The sequence below is a fragment of the Phyllobates terribilis genome, unplaced genomic scaffold (assembly GCF_046119375.1).
Source record: "Phyllobates terribilis strain yellow unplaced genomic scaffold, ASM4611937v1 Scaffold_13__5_contigs__length_258822181, whole genome shotgun sequence".
Taxonomy (NCBI): domain Eukaryota; kingdom Metazoa; phylum Chordata; class Amphibia; order Anura; family Dendrobatidae; genus Phyllobates; species Phyllobates terribilis.
The window spans coordinates 115292606-115312395 of NW_027362773.1; the positions used below are offsets into that span (position 1 = coordinate 115292606).

The following is a 19790-nucleotide window of genomic DNA, read 5'->3' on the forward strand; positions in this document are numbered from 1 at the left end:
TTGGGATATAAATGCACAAATCTGCAGATAATTTCCAAAGCTGGTCCAAGGGTTTCTTTCCTGCTAGAAGTGTCACTGCAGTGGATATGTAAGCTTCATCAACAGAAGCAGAAATATAGAGACGTTATAAACCCAGTTTTTTTTTTTTTTTTTTAAACACAACAAAGCACACACTGAACAAGCTAACCTTTTCACGTCACCATCCCTTGCTACTTGTATCCCCATGGCTTCCTTCCACTCATCACTATAGCAACTAAACACAATGGAGGCCGATTACCATGACCTCCACAGCACTTACCAAATGAGTGCTTAGCCTCATAGTAGCAAATAAATGCAATTTATTTACTGAAGACACATGTTTCTGAACTGAAATTTTTGATCATTTGGTTTATTACTTTTCAAGATCTTAAAATGAATCCAGTATTTTAAAATAAAATGTATATAGGTCAATAGATTTAGAATGGAAAATAGTTACATTTACTAATAAATAGATCTTCAGATACAGCTGAGTATTCATCGATTCCGGATGTCTTCAGTGAGTCAATAACATCAATGATTGTTCTAAAAGAGAAGTCAAGTAAAGGACTACGTGTACACATTAGGCTAACGTCTGCTGAACCCGCTGATACTGATGGGTTCGGCCAATGGTCTAATATTTATGAGGGCGCCGGCCGACTGATGGGAACAATGTCGATTGAACACGTCCGATTTCAGACTGCTGAACGCATTGTTCTCCCAGAGATAAGCAGCCAGTCAAGTGTCAGCCGGCAGCTTTCTTATAGAGCGCAAAGGAGCTCGGCGCAGCGAGCGCTCGTGTGTATGGGAGAGTCAGCCACAGCATTGTTCAGTCGACAGCCATCTAATGTGTATGGCTACATAGATACAGATAGGCAAAGCCAAGATATGAACACAATGTAAAAAAATTGTGAGATGTAAAGAGTCATTACATTGCAAATGTGGTTGCCCAACTGCCCCTCTGTATGCAATGTTACGTAAGAGAATATCTCTATAATGTAGTGACTCCATAAAAACTCTGAAGTACCACCACAGAAACTAGTCGGACCCTCAGCAATCAAACAAATCCTACGTTTCTGGGAAAAACCCAGTAGGCCATACTGTGATTTGTGGAAACGTTGCTTTCTTGGCAGCTGCAATATTCAGCAATCTCTCCACCAAAATGTGCAATGTCAATCTACACTAATTAATAGTTGTTGTTTTTTTTTTAAGTTTCTAGTGTAGATTTGACAGTGTTCTTTAATGCATTTAGCAGAGCAACACAGATTCAATTGTGCTTTTTTATGCATTTTTAAAGGCTCCTCATAAAAGCATAAAAAACGGATTTCAACAGTGTTTTTAAACACAGTGGGTAGGAGTTTTCATAAAATCACATCCATTTTGCTTGACCCGTTAAATGCACTAGATTTTCTGCAAAAAAAAAAAAAAAAAGTATGTGTGAGCATGGCTTTAGGTAGCTCATACACAGACTAGACAAACCTGCTGATTTGGGCGAGACCAGCCAAATATCTAATTTGTATAGTGCTTTCCCCAACTCTCCACTGATGTCAGATGTCCCTTGTTTCTGTGGGAGAGAAGCTGCTGACAGCATGTTATTCCATTCCACCCCCCCCCCCCCCCACTGAATTAGACAGTGGTGACTAGTGTTGAGCGAGTGTGTTCCATTAACCCTTTTGCCGAGTATGCTCGGGCCGAGCTCCGAGTATTTACAGTTGCTCGGTGATAAGGTTAAATCGCTCCCGTGTGCATACTCGGACAGAACATACTCACTCAACCCTAGTGGTGACATCTCGCCCCAGCTCTGCCTATTTTAGCAGAACTGGGGTGAAAACGCCCTATGTTGCAAAATGTTTGCACAATTACAAGTTGCGCAAAAAATGTACCGACATTTCAAAGCAATTTACGCCGGAATTCTGACCAAAAACTGATAAAAATCTGATCCAGTACCTTGATGGAAATCGGTCCATTTTCTTAAATTAAGAGGAAAAAAAAATAGAAAAAAACAACAGACATCTGAATGAGGCCTTAGTTGTATGGCATTGGGCACCCCTTCAAAGGATTGAAAATTGAAGATAGTAGTTTGCACAGCATTCTAATAATACAGGTTGTATTTCTAGATCACAGCTTATAGCTTGTAGTTATTTTTCTAGTTTGGCAATGGTTTTCTAAAAGGTTTCAATTTACAATGATGGCTCTAGAATAAGGCTATGTGCCCACGATGCAGAAATGCTCCGGATTTTTCCTGAGCGTTTCTGCATCTCCCTGGCAGAAAAAACGCATGCAGATTGCACATTGCACATGCAGATTGCACATGCGTTTTCCTGCCAGGGACATGCGGATGTGAAGCGTTCTTCACATGCATTTCCGCATGAGGGTTGACAAGCGCTTTCCAATCGATTTTAGCATCACTTGGAAAGTGCTTGACAATTTGGTCACACTATATAAATCCATGCAACCGGCATGGATTTATATAGTGTGACCCCAAAGAATGTCAAAAAATAAAAAAAATAAATCTATACTTAATGGCCCCCGGAGTCTTGCTTCGCTCTGTCCTGGCTTGCCGGCAGCTCGCGGTACACTGAAGGACCTGCCGACGTCAGCGTCGCGTGACCCGTCACATGACTAAATGACGTCACTGCAGGTCCTTCAGTCCACCGCGATCTGCCGGCAAGCGAAGACAAGGAGACCGGGGGCCATCAGAAGGTAAGTATAATATTTATTTTTTATTTCATTCTTTTTTTTTACAGGTTCTATGGTACCCGGGTCCGGAGGAGAGTCTCCTGTCCTCTAGACCCGGGTACCATCCGCACATTGAAACGCATGTAATCCGCATGTACAGATGCAGTGATGCGGATTCCATGCGCTCCAATGCAAGACAATGGCGGCAAAAACGTAGCGCTTCCGCAAAATAATTGGTAGTGCTGCGTTTTTTTCCGCAATGATAACAGCACATGCGGAATATCATTGGGGAACATGGCAGACCTTCTACCATGCGTTTTTTTAAGCGTTTCTGCAGCATTTTTGCTGCTGCGGAAACGCTTAAAAAACGCATCGTGGGCACACAGTCTAAGTGTATGGTCCCTGTATGACTTGAGATATAAATCTGAAATCACTATAATCTATATAAATAAAAATGTAAATGTTCATTTGTTCAAAATCTTAAATCTCCGAAAGTTCTTCACCGATTGCTTTGAAATTTTGACACAAAGTTGCATTTGAATACACGCATGTTTTTATATACCAGCTGTTGGACATAAAAGCAACAGCAAGAAGGGGGTGTTACGAGCTCAGTCAGTCCCAGACGGACTCTCCCTGGCCGCCCGGCATTCTCCTCCCCTTAGTGACATCTCATTCACAAACCCGTCTCCCTCTCCTTCATTTGCCCCAGCCGCTGCCTGTGCTCTGCTCCTTTCGTGTCCCCTGTGGGGGGAGGGGGAGGGGGGGGGGGGGGAAATCACAAGACAGTCTGGTCGAGGCCGAAAGACAGTGCTGCTCATCACCATCCGCCTCTGCTCTCCGGCACCGCTGCTGCTGTGGCTTCTACTCCGGCAGGTGAGTCTTATTTCCAACTGCGCAACAAGGGGGGAGAGAGGAAGGCTGCAAGGAGAGGCGCAGGCTGCGGCCTCCGCTCTGGGTGCAGAGCTGGGCCCAAGCCTCGCAGCAGTGGGCGGACAGCGAGAGAGTGCAAATCCCACTGCGCCACCGACAGGAGTGGCGCTGTGATCTGGCCGGTACTGGCCCAGAACAGGTCAAGCGGACCCCCCCCCTCCTTCTCTGCTGCCTGCATCTCTGCACCCCCTCCTGTCACATTCCCTCTGTACTAGGGAATTGCATAACTATCAATCCATGACATGACCAGCTCCATTATGACACCTGACAGCAAGTACCAACATCCTGACCTGTGAGTGTGCAGGCTGCCACCACGCCTGCATTATATTAGAGATATATAGAGATATATGCACACTCTTGGCATTCTCTTGATGACATAACAAAAAAGTGTGAAACAACTGAAAATATGTCATCAAGAGAATGCCAAGAGTGTGCAAAGCAGTCATCAAAGCAAAAGGGGGCTACTTTGAAGAACCTAGAGTATAAGACGTATTTTCAGTTGTTTCACACTTTTTTGTTAAGTATATAATTCCACATGTGTTAATTCATAGTTTTGATGCCTTCAGTGTGAATGTACAATTTTAATAGTCATGAAAATACAGAAAAATCTTTAACCCCTTCCCGACCCGTGTCACACCGTTTGTGACATGGAAAACAGTTCGTTCCCGACCCATGTCACAGCGTGTGTGACATGGAGGGAAAGAGCCCCTGCAGCGCCCGCGAGCGGGGTCGCTCAGGTGTCACAGTTGCTACTGCAACTAGACAACCTGTAGTTGACCCCACAGGGGGTGGATTAACCCCCCCGTGCCTAAAACCCCTCCGATTGGCAGTTTCACTTTCACTTTTAGTGAAACTGCCAATCGGAATGAATGAAATATTTCACCAATGGAAATTGGTGAAATATTTACTTTCTGGGCATGGCCTGATGCTTATAGCATCAGCCATTGGCTGGGGGGGAGTGTCACCTCTGTGTCACCCCCCCAGATCTGATTGGGGGCTAGCGTCACATGGACACTAGCTCCAATCAGATGTCGAGCGGTGTATTTACTATGGCTGACCAAACTTTCCAGATCCATCCCTTCCGTGGAGCCAGAGGAGTTTGGTCACGCCGATCCGCTGCTGCCACAGATCATCTGCCCCGCCGCCGATCGTCTGCCACCTCCATCGCCGCCACCGATCCTCTGCACCCGCCGCTGCCACCGCTGCTGATCTGCCGCCGACCCCCTGCACCCGCTGCTGCCTCCGCTGCTGATCCGCTGCCGGTAGTATCCCCCCCCTTATCAGATTTCCAGCCCCCACTTCCCCCCCCACCCCCCTTCCACCCCCCTTCCACCCCAGTCCCAATTTCTCACCTGTACCCCGACCTCCGCTCCCTCCCTCTCCCACGTCTTCATCCACCGGCTGCTGCTCTCCTTCTGACAGCCGGTGGACTGTGATCACAGGCAGCAGCAGACTCAGTGTAAATCTCCTGTGCCTGTGATCACACCACCATCCCCCAGTCCCAGGGATCACACCATCATCCCCCAGTCCTAGTGATCTCACCCACCATCCCCCAGTCCTAGTGATCTCACCCCCCCAGTGATCACCCGCCCCCTCCCCCGTCCGAGTGATCACCCCCCCTGCTGCTGCCAGCTACTGCCTGCCGGCCCCTACCCCCCTTGCTGCTGCCGGCTCCTGCCCCCCTTTCTGCCCCTGTGATACCCCCCCTGCTGCTGTTGGCTCTTCTATCTCCTCAGCCCCCCCCTGCGCCCCGTGCGCCTGAGCGCGCCCCCTCCTGCGCCCCGTGCGCCTGAGCGCGCCCCCTCCTGCGCCCCGTGCGCCTGAGCGCGCCCCCTCCTGCGCCCCGTGCGCCTGAGCGCGCCCCCTCCTGCGCCCCGTACGCCTGAGCGCGCCCCCTCCTGCGCCCCGTACGCCTGAGCGCGCCCCCTCCTGCGCCCCGTACGCCTGAGCGCGCCCCCTCCTGCGCCCCGTACGCCTGAGCGCGCCCCCTCCTGCGCCCCGTACGCCTGAGCGCGCCCCCTCCTGCGCCCCGTACGCCTCCACACGTGATTTACACCAAGCACTCACACATACACACGTACACTCATACTAATAATAAAGTTTAGATTTTTTTTTTCCCCACAGCACACAAAATGTCCCGCCCGTCCCGCCCTAGGGCGTACTCAGCTGAGGAGGCATATTCATTTATTGCCTCCGAAGCTGATAGTGAGGGAGAGGACCCCACATTCCTCTATTCCTCTCATTCTTCCTCCTCCAGTGACACCGAGCCGGCACCAAGACGACGTCAGAGGTCAAGGCATCGTCCGGAGGCCGTGGAAGAAGACCCACAGCCATCTGTAAGTAACCCTCAACCTGGTGCTAGTCAAGCCCAACCTAGCACCAGTGCCCCGGTGTGGACCCCCGTCCCTGAAAATTACGCTCCGCGGATTCCTGATTTCCTTCCCCAATCAGGAATCCAGTTCGAGACAGCAAACCTCAGGGAAATAGACTTTTTCAAAGTCTATTTCTCTGAGGCCATTGTCAGTCTCATGGTGGAGCAGACTAACATTTACGCCCAACAATTTTTGTCTGCAAACCCAAATTCAATGTTTTCTACTTGGAGTCCCGTTGACTCAGTAGAAATGTTAAAATATTGGGGACTGGTACTTCACATGGGGATTGTGAAGAAACCAGAAATCCGTCAATACTGGAGTACCGATATTTTATATCAAACTCCAGTGTTCGGAATGGTGATGACCCGCAAAAGATTTGAGGTCATTCACAAATTTTTGCATTTCAGGGATAACACGGACAGCCTTCCCCGCGATGACCCGAATTTTGACAGACTGTTCAAAATTCGTCCGGTCATAGAACACTTCAGCAACAAGTTTGCTGAAGTGTACGTTCCCCAAAGGGAAATTTCTGTGGATGAATTCCTCATCCACTTCAAAGGGAGGCTTCAATTCCGACAATACCTGCCCAGTAAGAGGGCCAGGTACGGAATAAAGCTCTACAAGCTGTGCGAGAGTGCCTCAGGGTACACTCACAGCTTTAGAGTTTACGAAGGAAAGGATTCGAGGATTCAGCCCCCAGAATGTCCACCTGCTCTGAAGGTAAGTGGGAAAATAGTGTGGGATTTGATCCGCCCACTGCTTGATAAAGGTTACCATCTATACGTTGATAACTTTTATACAAGCATTCCCCTATTTCAGTCCCTCTCTGCCAGAGCTACCGCCGCTTGCGGTACTGTGCGCAGAACCAAGAGGGGTCTCCCTTTGACGCTAATTGAGCAGGTTTTCCCAAAGGGTGAGAGCCGAGCTCAATGTAGCGGCAACATGGTTGTGGTGAAGTACAAAGACAAAAGGGACGTCTTTTTCTTGACCACAATCCATGGTCCCGGCACCACGGCCACCAACGTTAGAGGTACCCCAGCACCGGTCCGCAAACCGGACTGTGCCCTGGGGTACAACAAGCACATGGGGGGAGTTGATCTTTCTGATCAAGTCCTCCAGCCCTACAGTGCGATGAGGAAGGCGAAAGTCTGGTATAAAAAACTGGCCGTGCACATCGTTCAAATGGCACTGTATAATGCATACGTGCTGTCACGATGTGCAGGCCAGACCACCAACACCTTCCTCAACTTCCAGGAGGCAGTGATAAAGGCCCTGATTTTTAGAAGCGAAGAAGAAGCGGGCCCCAGCACCCCTGGAACTCGAGTCTCCCGTGTGGTACCAGGGCAACATTTTCCTGGTGAGGTCACGGTAAGAAAAAGGTGCCGGGTCTGCCATAAAAGGGGGATAAGAAAGGTCACCCGTTTCCAATGTGAAACGTGTCCTGATAAACCGGGACTTGAATGAATGTTTCAAAATTCATCACATGTCCCCGGACTAAACACATCCTGACCTTCCCTACAGAACTCACCCACACTAGCATGACATACAAAACATCACGCACACACACAACAACCTCACGTACACTACAACACACACCAACCTATGTCAGGTTGGTGTGTGTGTTGTAGTGTATGTGAGGTTGTTTGTGTGGTGTATACACCACACCACACACCAAACTCACATACACTACATCTAGATAAGTTCCCTGGGGGGTCTAGTTTCCAAAATAGGGTCACTTGTGGGGGAGCTTCAATGTTTACACACAGGGGCTCTCCAAACGCAACATGGTTCCAATTTGTTAGCGGACACCATGTCGTGTTTGGACAGCCCCTGTGTGCCGAAACATTGGAGCTCCCCCACAAGTCACCCCATTTTGGAAACTAGAACCCCCAAGGCACCTATCTAGATGCATAGTGAGCACTTGGAACCCCCAAGTGCTTCACAAATTGATTCGTAAAAATGAAAAAGTATTTTTTTTCCACTTTTTCATTTTTACGAATCAATTTGTGAAGCACCTGGGGGTTCCAACTGCTCACTATGCATCTAGATAGGTGCCTTGGGGGATCTAGTTTCCAAAATGGGGTCACTTATGGGGGAGCTCCAATGTTTACACACACAGGTGCTCTCCAAACGCAACATGGTTCCAATTTGTTAGCGGACACCATGTCGTGTTTGGACAGCCCCTGTGTGCCGAAACATTGGAGCTCCCCCACAAGTCACCCCATTTTGGAAACTAGAACCCCCAAGGCACCTATCTAGATGCATAGTGAGCACTTGGAACCCCCAGGTGCTTCACAAATTAATCCGTAAAAATGAAAAAGTATTTTTTTTTCCACTTTTTCATTTTTACGAATCAATTTGTGAAGCACCTGGGGGTTCCAAGTGCTCACTATGCATCTAGATAGGTGCCTTGGGGGGTCTAGTTTCCAAAATGGGGTCACTTATGGGGGAGCTCCAATGTTTAGGCACACAGGAGCTCTTTAAACGCAACATGGTGTCCGCTAACAATTTGAGCCGAAATTGTTAGCGGACACCATGTTGCGTTTGGAGAGGCCCTGTGTGCCAAAACATTGGAGCTCCCCCACAAGTGACCCCATTTTGGAAACTAGACCCCCCAAGGCACCTATCTAGATGCATAGTGAGCACTTGGAACCCCCAGGTGCTTCACAAATTAATCCGTAAAAATGAAAAAGTATTTTTTTTTCCACTTTTTCATTTTTACGAATCAATTTGTGAAGCACCTGGGGGTTCCAAGTGCTCACTATGCATCTAGATAGGTGCCTTGGGGGGTCTAGTTTCCAAAATGGGGTCACTTATGGGGGAGCTCCAATGTTTAGGCACACAGGAGCTCTTTAAACGCAACATGGTGTCCGCTAACAATTTGAGCCGAAATTGTTAGCGGACACCATGTTGCGTTTGGAGAGGCCCTGTGTGCCAAAACATTGGAGCTCCCCCACAAGTGACCCCATTTTGGAAACTAGACCCCCCAAGGCACCTATCTAGATGCATAGTGAGCACTTGGAACCCCCAGGTGCTTCACAAATTAATCCGTAAAAATGAAAAAGTATTTTTTTTTCCACTTTTTCATTTTTACGAATCAATTTGTGAAGCACCTGGGGGTTCCAAGTGCTCACTATGCATCTAGATAGGTGCCTTGGGGGGTCTAGTTTCCAAAATGGGGTCACTTATGGGGGAGCTCCAATGTTTAGGCACACAGGAGCTCTTTAAACGCAACATGGTGTCCGCTAACAATTTCGGCTCAAATTGTTAGCGGACACCATGTTGCGTTTGGAGAGGCCCTGTGTGCCTAAACATTGGAGCTCCCCCACAAGTGACCCCATTTTGGAAACTAGACCCCCCAAGGCACCTATCTAGATGCATAGTGAGCACTTGGAACCCCCAGGTGCTTCACAAATTAATCCGTAAAAATTAAAAATACTTTTTTTTTTTTTACAAAAAAATTCTTTTAGCCTATTTTTTTTAATTTTCACATAGGTAACAGGATAAAATGCATCCTAAAATTTGTTGGGCAATTTCTCCTGAGTACACCGATACCTCATATGTGGTCATAAACCACTGTTTGGGCGCATGGCAGGGCTCAGAAGGGAAGGAGCGCAATTTGACTTTTGGAGCTAATTTTCCAATCAAAAAGTGAAATGGCGCTCCTTCCCTTCTGAGCCCTGTCGTGTGCCCAAACAGTGGTTTATGACCACATATGAGGTATTGGTTTACTCAGGAGAAAATGGCCAACAAATTTTAGGATGTATTTTACCCTGTTACCCATGTGAAAATTAAAAAATTTAGGCTAGAAAAAAAATTTTGTTAGAAAAATTAAAATGTTCATTTTTTTCTTCCATTTTGCTTTAGTTCCTGTGATGCACCTGAAGGGTTAATAATCTTCATGAATGTAGTTTTGAGTAGCTTGAGGGGTGCAGTTTTTGGAATGGTGTCACTTTTGGGTGTTTTCTGTCATGTACACCCCTCAAAGGGACTTCAAATGTGATGTGGTCACTAAAAAAAATGGCTTTGCAAATTTTGCTGGAAAAAAGAAAATTTGCTGATGAACTTTGAACCCTTCTAACTTCCTACAAAATTTTTTTTTTTTTTTCAAAATTGTGCTGATGTAAAGTAGACATGTGGGAAATGTTATTTATTAACTATTTTGTGTCACATCACTCTCTAGTTTAGCAGAATAAAAATTCAAAATTTGAAAATTGCAAAATTTTCAAAATTTTTCCCATATTTTTGATTTTTTCACAAATAAACGCAAATATTATCGACCTAAATTTAATACTAACATGAAGCCCAATATGTCACGAAAAAACAATCTCAGAATCGCTAGGATCCGTTGAAGTGTTCCAGAGTTTTTAATTCATAAAGGGACACTGGTCAGAATTGACAAAAATGCCAAGGTCTTTAGGGTCAAAATAGGCTGGGTCCTGAAGGGGTTAAAAGAGAAGGTGTGTCCAAACTTTTGGTCTGTACTGTATATCTGTTGGACGTAAAAGCAACAGATTCGATTGGCGTTTGCAATCACCATCAACAAAGCTCAGGGCCAATCCTTAGAATTGTGCGGTTTAAATCTAGACACGGATTGCTTCTCACATGGACAATTATATGTTGCGTGTTCTAGAGTCGGCAAACCAGACAATCTCTATATCTACACAGACAATGAAACAAAAAATATTGTATACCCACAAGCAGAGTGAAATTAAATATTTACGTGCACTTTCTATTTTCTTTCTTTTCCATTTAACCAGACAGCCACAGCAACGCGTGGCCAGGTACAGCTAGTGATAAAATAAGTTCCTGTGAATCGATAGGTATTTAGATGAGTAATATCTTCAATCAGCAAACTCTATAATTATGGTTCAGTCATGACCGGATGGGGTGGACGAGCTAGAACCAGTAATGTGCAGCTAGGTATAATGGGCACTGACTCAGCTCCCGGTTTTATCAGTAAGTAGGCTGAGTTACATAAAAGGGTTTACTAATACTTGTAATGCGCATGCAGATTATACACACGAGGATCGGTATGCTGGCACAAATTAATCGCTTCTGGACTAGATGGCTTCTCACCCTGCCATGGTCAGGCCAGATTGAACAGTTTTCTTATGCAAATTCTAACAGACCCATCATTAGATTCCCAGACTACACTAAAAGGGTGTCATGTTTCTAGGATGACTACAGCTAACATCTGCCCAAACAGTATAGGCATAGGCATGTCCTGTCGGCCCTATAGAGAACAATAAAGTGAACTTTTTCAAGCAGATTTATCAAATTTTACAGTACAAATCTGTTAGACCTGATGAGGCTGGCGTACTTTCAAAAGGATTTAATCCATTAAGATGGCTTTCCGATGGCACTCACTTCTGCATTGGAGGCGAGTGGTGTTGATAACATTAAAAACCTACACTTCTCCCGCAACCTGTGCACTATCAAGTTACGCATCTTATTCTAACAATACAGTGCATTTGTCTCGGCAGCTTATAGACTATTAACATCTTGAGCACTGGTCACCACCAATGAGACAGTGAGGAGCAGTAAAGAACCCCTTTAACAGAGCAATAAAGGTCTGATCCGATTGCAGCCTCATCTCTGACTTAAAGGGGCTGTCCAGACTTGGGGTACAAGTCTGCAATCACCCTATGTGACTGCTGACTTATGAATCCTCACATTGCAGGCACTTTAAAGATTCTATGGTGCTAGGAGCAGGCGGTCATGTGTTTTTCTTACCTCCAGCCACATTCCAACTAGACGTGCCCACCACTTGCATTGAGCGCACGTCTAGTTTGCACGTGACCGCATGCATACACAGTGCATACTTGCAGTCACATGCCAGCACTGGAGAATCCTCACAGCATGTGCAATGTGAGGATTCACAATCTTGATGTCTATGGCTGGAGAAACCCAATAAAGGGGCTCACAGGCTTGGGACAAAAGTCTGTAGTCACTGATGTCATGATTCCCTTTGCTGCCTGGCTTCCAAATTTTCTATCCTGCGACATCCCCACGATAATCATGGGAGATTTTAACATCCCTATTGGCGATCCTCTTTCCCCATCTGCGGCTCACCTTTTATCACTAACCTCCTCCTTCAGCCTTTCACAGCTTGCTAATTCTCCTACACATGAGGACGGGAACACATTGGACCTGATCTTCTCCCGGCTTTGCTCAGTACATGACTTTACTAACTCTCCCCTTCCACTCTCTGACCATAATCTTCTTTCATTCTCGGTCAAGAACTGTGACTCTACTCAAGACCCCCCCACTTTCCACACTTATAGAAATATATGCGCCATTAACACCCAGAAATTTATGAAAAAGTTGCAACCATCATTGGCCCCAATCTCCTCCCTCTCATGTCCCGACTCTGCATTGAAGCATTATAACAAAATAATCCTATGCGCCCTGGATGAAGCCGCACCTCCTACACAAACAATTCGGCATAGACGGCGACAACCCTGGCACACGCCTCAAACACGTCTTCTCCAGCGGTGTTCCAGGTGCGCTGAACGGTTGTGGAGAAAATCAAATCTGCCCGAAGATTTCCTCCATTATAAATTTATGCTGAAAACATATAACTCTGCGCTTCACCTCTCCAAACAAACCTACTTTAACAACCTCATAATCTCACTTTCCAATAATCCTAAACAACTCTTTGACACGTTTCATTCTCTCCTCAATCAAACAGCACAGGCCCCGATCACCGACCTCAACGCTGACTATCTGGCCAATTATTTCAAAGAAAAAAATTGACCATATCCGTCAGCAAATTTTCTCCCAATCCCCAAACGTTTTGCATGCTCTCCCCCGCCACATTGTATCTTGCTCACTTTCTGATTTCGAACCAGTCACGGAAGATGAAGTGATCAGACTCCTTGCATCTTCTCGCCCTACCACCGGCACCAGTGACCCTATTCCCTCACATCTCCTTCAGTCCCTTGCTCCAGCTGTCAACACTCACCTAACTAAAAATTTCAACCTCTCTCTCTCTCATCTGGTATCTTTCCCTCTTCTTTTAAAACACGCCAGCATACATCCATTACTTAAAAAAACATCTCTTGACCTGAACTGCATGGCCAACTACAGACCTGTTTCCAATCTTCCCTTTATCCCTAAACTCTTGGAACGCCTGGTCCATTCCCATCTAATCCACTAGCTCTCAGACAACTCTCTTCTTGACACTTTAAAATCTGGTTTCCGCTCTTTACATTCTACTGAAACTGCCCTCACTAAAGTCTCTAATGATCTACTAACAGCTAAATCTAATGGTCACTGCTCCCTGCTGATTCTCCTGGATCTCTCTGCAGCATTTGACACTGTGGATCACCAGCTCCTCCTCTCTATGCTCCGCACTGTTGGCCTCAAGGACACTGTTCTCTCCTAATTCTCCTCCTATCTCTGTTTTTCGCCAGCTCCTCCTCCTCTCTCCTTCCCCTTACTGTAGGGGTTCCTCAAGGACCAGTCCTAGGCCCCCTTCTTTTCTCCTTATACACCGCTCCCATTGGACAAACAATCAGCAGATTCGGTTTTCAGTACCATCTCTATGCTGATGACACCCAATTATACACCTCTGCTACGGACATCACCCCTGCATTACTGCAAAAGACCAGTGATTGTCTTTCTGCTGTGTCTAACATTATGTCCTCCCTCTACCTAAAACTGAATCTGTCAAAAACTGAACTACTCGTCTTTCCTCCCTCCACTAACCTACCTGTGCCCAATATTGCCATTTCCGTTTGTGGCTCAACCATTACTCCCCAGCAACATGCCCGCTGTCTTGGGGTAATTTTTGACTCAGCTCTTTCCTTCACTCCTCACATCAAATCACTCGCTCGTTCATGTCATCTACACCTCAAAAACATCTCAAGAATCAGGACTTTTCTCACCTTTGACTCAGCAAAAACTCTTACTGTCGCTCTTATTCATTCTCGTCTGGACTACTGCAACTCTCTACTGATCGGGCTCCCTCTTACTAAACTCTCCCCTCTACAATCCGTCCTTAATGCAGCAGGATCATATTCCTCGCCAACCACTACACCGAAGCCTCTTCCCTGTGCCAGTCATTGTATTGGTTACCCATCCAATATAGAGTTCAATTTAAACTTATCACGCTTACCCATAAAGCGCTCCATGCTTCAGTACCCCCCTACATCTCCTCCCTTGTCTCAGTCTACCACCCTACACGTGCCCTCCGTTCTTCCAGTGACTTAAAACTAAAATCCTCCATAATCCGAACTTCCCACTCCCGTCTCCCAAGATTTCTCGCGTGCAGCGCCAATTCTTTGGAATGCACTACCCAGGACAGTTCAATTAATTCCCAATACCCACAGTTTCAAGCGGACCCTAAAAACCCATTTCTTTAGACTGGCGTATCGCCTCCACACACTACTATCTGTCCATCCCAGTTGTCCGTCCCAGTTTTCCCTCATATTAAATCTTCTTCAATTTAAGGTTCATACCAATCATGCACATAATAGCCTCGGTCAGGACTGCACACATACTGGCAGGCGACCAGTCCATGTATCATTTATCCTATATAGTATATCAAGGCTGCATTATACAATATATGTACATTCTACCTTTTGTGTCTCCCCCATTTCCTCAGACTGTAAGCTTGTGAGCAGGGCCCTCACTCCTTTCGATATGAGTTATGTTTATTCTGTATTGTTTGTATAAGTCCCCCCTAAAATTTGTAAAGTGCTGCGGAATATGTTGGCGCTATAAAAATAAAAATTATTATTATTATTATTATATTGCCGGTGTGATTGGCAGGCGAAAATGTGAATGCATGTATGGGATTTGAATACATGCAGTCACTCGCCAACTAAACAAATTTGGCTTCTCTCATTAGAAGTGAATTGAAAGAAGCCAGATGAGCATATTTAGCGATTAACTGCAGGTATGCAAATCACATACATGCGTTCAAATTATGGTCCACTTTCCCAGGAAATAACGAGGAATCATGATAGCGTGTGCACCGCAGGCTGTTTTTGATTCAGCAGACTGAAGTCAGAGTCACTGCAAACTTTTGTCTCAAACCTGGACAACCCCTTAAAGGCTGGTTTCACATCTGTGAAACATGGATCATGGTTGGATCGGAAGCCACGGACTGACCACTGGATCTCCAGGCTTGAGCAAATTACTGCAGATATTCATTTGGATCAGGTATCGCAGGTCAGGAGACAGGTCTTCCAATCCGAGCAAGTTCTGTGTTTCTCTACCTTAGTTCTGTAGCAACTATGCCAATAGCTGCCATCCCAAAAAAATCTGGTTTCTAGTCCCAACAGACACCACCATTAATAAACTATTAGTGAAACACTGCCTGCTGGCCACCATGCAAATAAGATAGCTGTTCTCCGAACAGACCGTTATCTCTCCCATGTGCCCAAATACACAAGAAGCGGCTGGGCCGAGCACTCCTGTGCTCTCCATGACAGAGCCACAGCAAGACTCCTCTGGCAATGGTTCACCTCCCATAGGACAAACATCAGCAATTGGAAATCCAATGTGCCGGATTCTTCTCTCTCCCAACATCAGCTGTCAGTGAAGAGTTAGGAAGCCCCATACACATTACACAGTCGCTGATTATAGTCTAATGTGTAAGGGGTCCCTAAGACATAACTCAAAGCCGCAAACCACATTGCCACTAATTTTAATACTAGAGGTTAGGACCGTCCCGACTGAGTACACCTTGGCTCTGGTGGGGTGGCTTTTACACTTTTGATTACTAAGTGCCATGTTATTTATATGCACTATTGCTTTTTACTTACTTATAGCAGGGTATATGTTAATTTTGTTTCTATCTTAGATTTTCACATTGCCACTAATGTACTGATCAAAATCATGATAAGAGGTTAGGGCATGGAAATCGCTATTTTATCCCCTTATCAACTCTCTTGGGTTTACTTTAAAACAGATAAAAATGTAGCAATAGGTTTTCCGCAAACCGTATCAACCCACCGCTACACCCTTGTTTTATTTTACTGTATCATTATATATTCAGTTTAGCACTAAGTAAACAACAATGTCCCCACTGAATAAAGGACCCTTAAGAGATACTGTACCCCAGTGCCAATTAATGACATGCATAATATATTCCCAAGGGAGCTAATCACAAGCAGTCATCGGTACATGGTTTATTCTAAAAAGTGCAATTATCTGTCTCATTACAAAAAACACCCACTCTACTGACCTCATATTTCATTTATTTGCAGCAGTCCCATACAAGTCCTAGCCTGTCCGTGAACGCTGTGCAAAAAAAGACTCATAACTCATGGGAAGATAGTTAGGCCTTATCCAAGGGTGACAAGAAGAAAAGTACAGTGGGGTGCAATATTCTTGCAGTGAAACATACTGGATCCAACAGACCCCAATATAAGTCAATAGGATTTATGACTATTTTTTGGAAAATGGATTTTATGTAGAGCTCATAAGCCATGACACCAGAGCCCAAATGTAAAGTCTGCAGCTGCTCAAAACATTCAATATGCAGAGCTAATTGTCATAGCTGAAAGAGAGAGGGGCTGTCCCATAAACTACTGTCAACCTTGATCCTTAAAGGTTAAACCATTGGGACCTCAAGAGTTATAAAATCCTGAGTGTGAATGAAGCTACCTAATCCACACAGGGGACCTTGGGACCCACTTGGCCTTGATGATTGGTGGTTCCACCTACATGTTATTGGCGATCATACATTTATTCCGTGGGTAGGTGACATACACTCTTTATGACACAATCCTTGGAGGGCAACTATTGTCTCTTACTGACCGTGTGCCCTGTCCATAGTCCACAGCATCCAACAAACCACAGCTTCAAAGGGGAATGGTCATTTAAATTTAATTTTCAAGGTCAAATTATTCACCTGAGAATCATTAGATAATTTTTCTTCATTACATTACCCATTTTCTCAGCTACTACTAATGATGTCAGCATGAAGGCGAATTGCAGGTGGTAACAGCCAAAATACTGTCAAAAACCACACAATATTTGGGCACAGCAGGAGGAGTGCACACCGAAAAGGAGGGGATGCTCTCCACCCACATTAGGTGACCAGATATAGCCTGGTATCAAAAGATCCTTTACCTGAAGATGCAGTATAGCAATGGAAGGCTGCAGCCGATCGGCCTCTCATCGGCTGCATCGCTCACGTGACATTGTTTATGACTGCTGGGAGACGCCTTGGCGAGATCGGCACTGGACTCAGAGGCAATTATGCAGATTCTTTTATTATTTTGTACAGCAGACTGGAGCTAATAGAAAGTGGATTGTCTATTAGTGGACACCCCTTTTATATTGTGTTTACTCTTTAAGGCTATGTGCCCACGATGCAGAAATGCTCAGGATTTTTTTTGAGCATTTCTGCATCTCCCTGGCAGAAAAAACGCATGTGGATTGTACATGCGTTTTCCTGCCAGGGACATGCGGATGTGAAGCGTTCTTCACATGCATTTCCGCATGCGGATTGACAAGCGCTTTCCAAGCGATTTTAGCATCACTTGGAAAGTGCTTGTCAACTTGGTCACACTATATAAATCCATGCAACCGGCATGGATTTATATAGTGTGACCGAGAGAATGTCAAAAAATAAAAGTATACTTACCCTCCGATGGCCCGCGCTGTCTTGCTTCACCATCCCGGCTGCTGGCAGCGGTGGATTGAAGGACCTGCCGACGTCAGCTTCGCGTGACACGTCACATGACTCTGACGTCAGTGAAGGTCCTTCATTCCATCACGAAGTGCCGGGAAGCAAGGAGGAGCACAGCGAGGGCCGCTGGAAGGCAAGTATATATTTATTTTTTATTTTATTCTTTTTTTACAACTTTTTTAATGGTACCCGGGTGTGGATGAGACTCTCCTCTCCTCTACACCCGGGTACCATCCGCACATTAGAACGCGCCAATTACGCAAGTACAGATGCAGTCTTGTGGAATTGGCGCGTTCTAATGCAAGTCAATGGCGACCAAAACGCAGCACTTCCGCAAAATAATTGGTAGTGCTGCGTTTTTTTCCGCAATGATAATCCGCAGCGGAAATTTCCGCAGCATGTGCACAGCACATGCTGATTATCATTGGGGAACATGGCAGGCCTTCTACCAAGCGTTTTTAATGCGTTTCCGCAGCTGCAGAAACGCATTAAAAACGCATCGTGGGCACACAGCCTATGAGTCTGGAGTCTTCTTTTGGTGGCAAAGAGTGAGGTCATATGTATTATTTGTAATTCACTTAATACTGGTTGGGGTATGTCTTATATAAATGAGCAGAATGTATAGGGGGGGGAGAGAACAGAATGTATAAAAGCCCTGCCTCATCCCTGACAAGCCCCACATGCCCACCTCACCCCCCCCCCCAACCATTCCCCGTGCGCCCCCACCTGACCCCCTGCAAGCCCATCTCACTCCCGCCTCGGCCCCCACCTGACCCCCTACAAGCCCATCTCACTCCCGCCTCGGCCCCCACCTGACCCCCTACAAGCCCATCTCACTCCCGCCTCGGCCCCCACCTGACCCCCTACAAGCCCATCTCACTCCCGCCTCGGCCCCCACCTGACCCCCTACAAGCCCATCTCACTCCCGCCTCGGCCCCCACCTGACCCCCTACAAGCCCATCTCACTCCCGCCTCGGCCCCCACCTGACCCCCTACAAGCCCATCTCACTCCCGCCTCGGCCCCCACCTGACCCCCTACAAGCCCATCTCACTCCCGCCTCAGCCCCCACCTGACCCCCTACAAGCCCATCTCACTCCCGCCTCAGCCCCCACCTGACCCCCTACAAGCCCATCTCACTCCTGCCTCAGCCCCCACCTGACCCCCTACAAGCCCATCTCACTCCCGCCTCAGCCCCCACCTGACCCCCTACAAGCCCATCTCACTCCCGCCTCAGCCCCCACCTGACCCCCTACAAGCCCATCTCACTCCCGCCTCACCCCCCAACCATTCCGCGGGCGCCCCCCCACCTCACCCCGACAAGCCCATCTCACTCCCCAACCACCCCGCGCGCATCCTCCTGCTCGCCGTTATGAGCCAGCATCCTTCTCAGTCACCTCCCTATGATACCACACCTGTACTCGGTGACCCCTGCTCCCGCCATGTATCCCAGCTCTAGTCCAGGGAAGCCCCGCACCTGCGCCCACACACACACTCTCTATGAAACAAACCTCTGCTCCGACTTGTACATCGGCCGATATTAATCTCCAGATTAATCGCCTCAGTCCGGCGCACGAAACTCACGTCCAATAAACTTACCAATATAGGACCGGCCGCCATCCGCCATCTCTAGCTCGCTCGAACTCGGGCTCCGACCTTTCGTCACTTCCCCCTTGAAGGAGTCCGCCTCCAGCTCTCCGCGAATCACCGTAGCAACTAGCCCGTCTCCCCACAGGAAGTGACGCAGGCAGCGCAGGCGTGTGGGCGGGAGGTGCAGCAGAGCGGTCACATGGTCTGTGCACTGGAGAGGGTGGACTGAGCCAAGCGCCGCGCAGCGCAGGGGGCGACGCGACTTCCCCGTTGCTTGATGCTGTAATAGTTCCGTCCATGCTTTTCTTTTTTTTTTTTTTTTTTTTTTTTTGCTTTTCATTTTGTGTTTCTGTTTTTTGGCGGGAGGAGGGTAACTTTTTTTTCTTTTTTGCTTTTATGGCTTCAACATCATATAGTTATCATAAATCAGCCTTAATCTAATAATTGGGCGGCATTTCATTGTAGCAGGCTTCCTACCGCTAGGAACCTTGTAACGTGATTGCCAATATAACATTTGGTGCAGTTTTAGTCATCCCAGTCCAGTGATTGGGTGTCG

The 19790-nt window shown here is 46.8% G+C and overlaps 1 protein-coding gene across 1 annotated transcript in view; it reads right to left on the minus strand.

The window, feature by feature from the left end:
• Nucleotides 1-19398, minus strand: part of NXF1 (nuclear RNA export factor 1) — a 43039-nt gene extending 23641 nt beyond the window's left edge. Inside the window, exon 1 of the mRNA XM_073658481.1 lies at nt 19244-19398. Within this exon, the coding sequence (XP_073514582.1) occupies nt 19244-19271 (28 nt within the window). The 5' untranslated portion in view covers nt 19272-19398. The remainder of the gene's footprint in view (nt 1-19243) is intronic.
• Between the last annotated feature and the right edge of the window lie 392 nt (nt 19399-19790).